Raw genomic sequence first — 3,096 nt, forward strand, 5'->3', positions numbered from 1 at the left:
ATTTCTTTTTTTAATCTTCAGGAATCTGTTGGTGGTGTATGGAGAGAAATGTGTTCCGATATAATAGCAAGCAAAAACTAAACATTTTCTCAGTTTTCTTATTTGTTTTTTCCCATGATTTTTGGAGGAACTGCATCCTTTTTTATTTTACAGCTAAACATTTTTTACCCCAAAGGTCGAAGCGAGGACATATTTATGTTCTTAGGCTTCACGGCTATGTTGGATGTGGCAGACCTGCTGTTATCTCATAATATAGTTTAAATCCCTCCCTAATATTAAAAAAAATGTTCTTATTAATAAAAGTTTATGGCTGTATTGATTTGGCTTTATTCTGCTGATGTTAGGACCTATCTCATGATTTAAAATAAAATCCTCTATAGCCTGGCCCTAATAACACCAGGAGCCTGAACTGGTTCTGCAAATGACTCTATGACTGTGTCCAAATCTTCGCACTAATCACTATAAAGGGCACTAATCACCATAAAGGGCACTATATAGTGGTTACGCCATTTTAGATGAGTGTCTGAACATCTAGTGGATGAAAAAGTAGTGGACCCGAAATTTCCCAAAATGCAACGTGAAAAGTAGTGATCATCCATGGTCACTAGAAGAACTGATATATCCCAGACTGTCGCTACCCGACAGTGGCGACAAATAACAAAGATGGCCGTGCGGGGAGGCGGAGTCACCTGACCAAAGGGAAGTAAAAAGTAGTGATCATCTGTCCAAACAGACAGTTAACTGAGTTTACTATAAAGTCCCCTATATCGTCCCCGCTCTATATACTGATTGAGGGATTTAAGGTTTAGGGGCGGACGTTCGGACACAGCTGATGTTTTTTGTCCTGACGTTCCAACTTTATTATCATGATTTATTTTCATGAGTTTGTCTCATGTTACCTTTTAATTCTAAATAATATAACTTTTGTCTCGTTATATTTTCACTTTACTCTCTTGACTTTTTAAATCATATTACTGATTTTAACCCTTTATTTCCCTAAAAGATAATATATGCCCCTAATAATTTCACATCAATCTGTGTCTATACCAGATATGGAAAGGTTTACACATGTTTCTATGATCAAACTTTTTCTTCTCATTGCTTTCCTAAAGCTTTAGCTTTGGAAAACCTACACAGAATAAAGAAATTAAGAAGTTTACTCTAGTGGGTAGAAAATAGCATTTTGTTTCTTGTTAGCTGGTTTCCCTGCTGGATTCACATTATGATTCAGAGGAATTTACACTATTTCCCCCAAAGTTAGCAAATTCTGTTTGTTAAATGATGCTATCAAGGGTAAATACTATCATAATTATTTTTTCCTTCTTACCAGTGAAAACTGATGGCAGCAGATCTGGTTTGTGCTATAAAACTCTTGGTAGATTTCCATGCAATAGAGGAATGAGGCATCCCTTCTGATTGGTGATCTCTCCTTATAGCTTCTAGGACTGCAACTAACAATTTTTTTGCTAATGAATTGATCGGTTGTTTATTTCAAAAAATTAATAATCGGATAGCCTAAGGTTCCTCAAATAAGTACTTTTAACGAAATTAAACCAGATGAAACTCAAATTAATTAATCATGATTAATTGTTTTAGCCCTAATAGAGGCTTGCTGAACAGACAGTGTTGTTTTTGTCAACATGACAAAATAATTTCATTGGTGCTCCTTTTTTTATGATGATAACATAAACTGCAGAGCTTAACGGGGATCATTGATGACTAAAACATCACTAGTCATAGGTTTAAGTTTTCATCAACGAGCGAGACTATAAAAATTAGCAGGTCATCGGACAGACATTTAATATGCATCATTTTTTTGTAATCTGTGAGACAAGCTAAGCAGTATCCGTTGTGCGTCTGGTTTGGTTACGCAGCCCACCTGACGAGAAGCGGAGCAGATTCTGCATGAGCACAGATGGATGATGGCAGCAGCAGTGGAATGGTCCGGTACTGTGGGCTCAACTCTGACAAACTGCTCTGATTTTTCAGCTGAGCTGAAATGTATCTTAGCTCAGACTCTGCACTTTACTCCACTCTAATGGTTCTCTCTCAGCAGTATGGCTCTTCTTGCTCTCGCAACTTAATAAACTATATGTGGCTGATCATCCTCTGCCAAGCGTAAAAAAAACCTTTGTCTAACTATCAATATTTAATTTTTTCCAGCTCACAAGAGGTGATACTAAACGTTCTTTAATTTCTACCAAATGGAATCCCTAAATTACATCCAAAGAAAATATTTCATTGCATTCTGTTTTTTGTATTTTTGGATAAAGACCCAGGTAAAAAGGTACATAAATCTTTGAATATTTCTTTCTCATAGTTCTCGTTTTTTATCTATTTAAATATGATGTAAACGTTTCCTTGTATTGTCATTAAAACATTTTATGTTTCCTTTGAATATGTCAACATTTTAGTTAGCATATTCAATCTGCATTACCATGGCATTACATGGCAATTATGGAGGTTCTTTCTGTATTTTGCTTATATCAAAACCCTGTGAATTTAAATATACCTTGAATAAAAACTTTTTAAGTTTAAGTCAACTAAAACTGACTAAAACTATCACATATGGTAATGACTAAAATGCGACTAAGACCAATAATAGTCTAAGTCGCAAATCTAAATCTAAGATGGCTGGCAAAAAGAACACAGTGAACAGGTACATACTGACTTAGAAAAGAAACAAGGATTCAGTTTAAAGTTAGGATTGTGTCTGAAATATAAGAACTATTTGCTGTGGATTATTCCACAAAGAACATCTGAAACAGTTAACCTTTAAAGGGTTAATATAAGAGGGAGGAAACATACCCCACCTGTAAACAGACATGTAACTGGTGATATTCAGTTTTTACAGAGTTTAATCTCTGGACTCACCTGGGCTCCCTTGTTTCTGCATATTTTTTTATAGATGCGATCGATTACGAGCACCACGTGTTCAAAACACTGATTGAAGAGCTTGAGGCGCTGAGTTTTGACTTCCTCAAACTCCTTGTTGCACTTTTGGACTACTTTGGTGCTCGCATTGAAAGCTGAATGAAGGAGAGAAAATAGGCATTGTTGTGGGAAAATTTATATCTTTCTCTCATTATATATTAA

General features: G+C 35.5%; 1 protein-coding gene across 1 annotated transcript in view; it reads right to left on the reverse strand.

The window, feature by feature from the left end:
- Nucleotides 1-3,096, reverse strand: part of LOC107100992 (structural maintenance of chromosomes protein 1B-like) — a gene marked incomplete at its 5' end in the record, with an annotated part of 24,718 nt that overhangs the window by 5,501 nt on the left and 16,121 nt on the right. Inside the window, one exon of the mRNA XM_015399720.1 lies at nt 2,875-3,029. Within this exon, the coding sequence (XP_015255206.1) occupies nt 2,875-3,029 (155 nt within the window). The remainder of the gene's footprint in view (nt 1-2,874; nt 3,030-3,096) is intronic.

This window comes from Cyprinodon variegatus, unplaced genomic scaffold, assembly GCF_000732505.1.
Source record: "Cyprinodon variegatus isolate N-32 unplaced genomic scaffold, C_variegatus-1.0 Scaffold1042, whole genome shotgun sequence".
Classification (NCBI taxonomy): domain Eukaryota; kingdom Metazoa; phylum Chordata; class Actinopteri; order Cyprinodontiformes; family Cyprinodontidae; genus Cyprinodon; species Cyprinodon variegatus.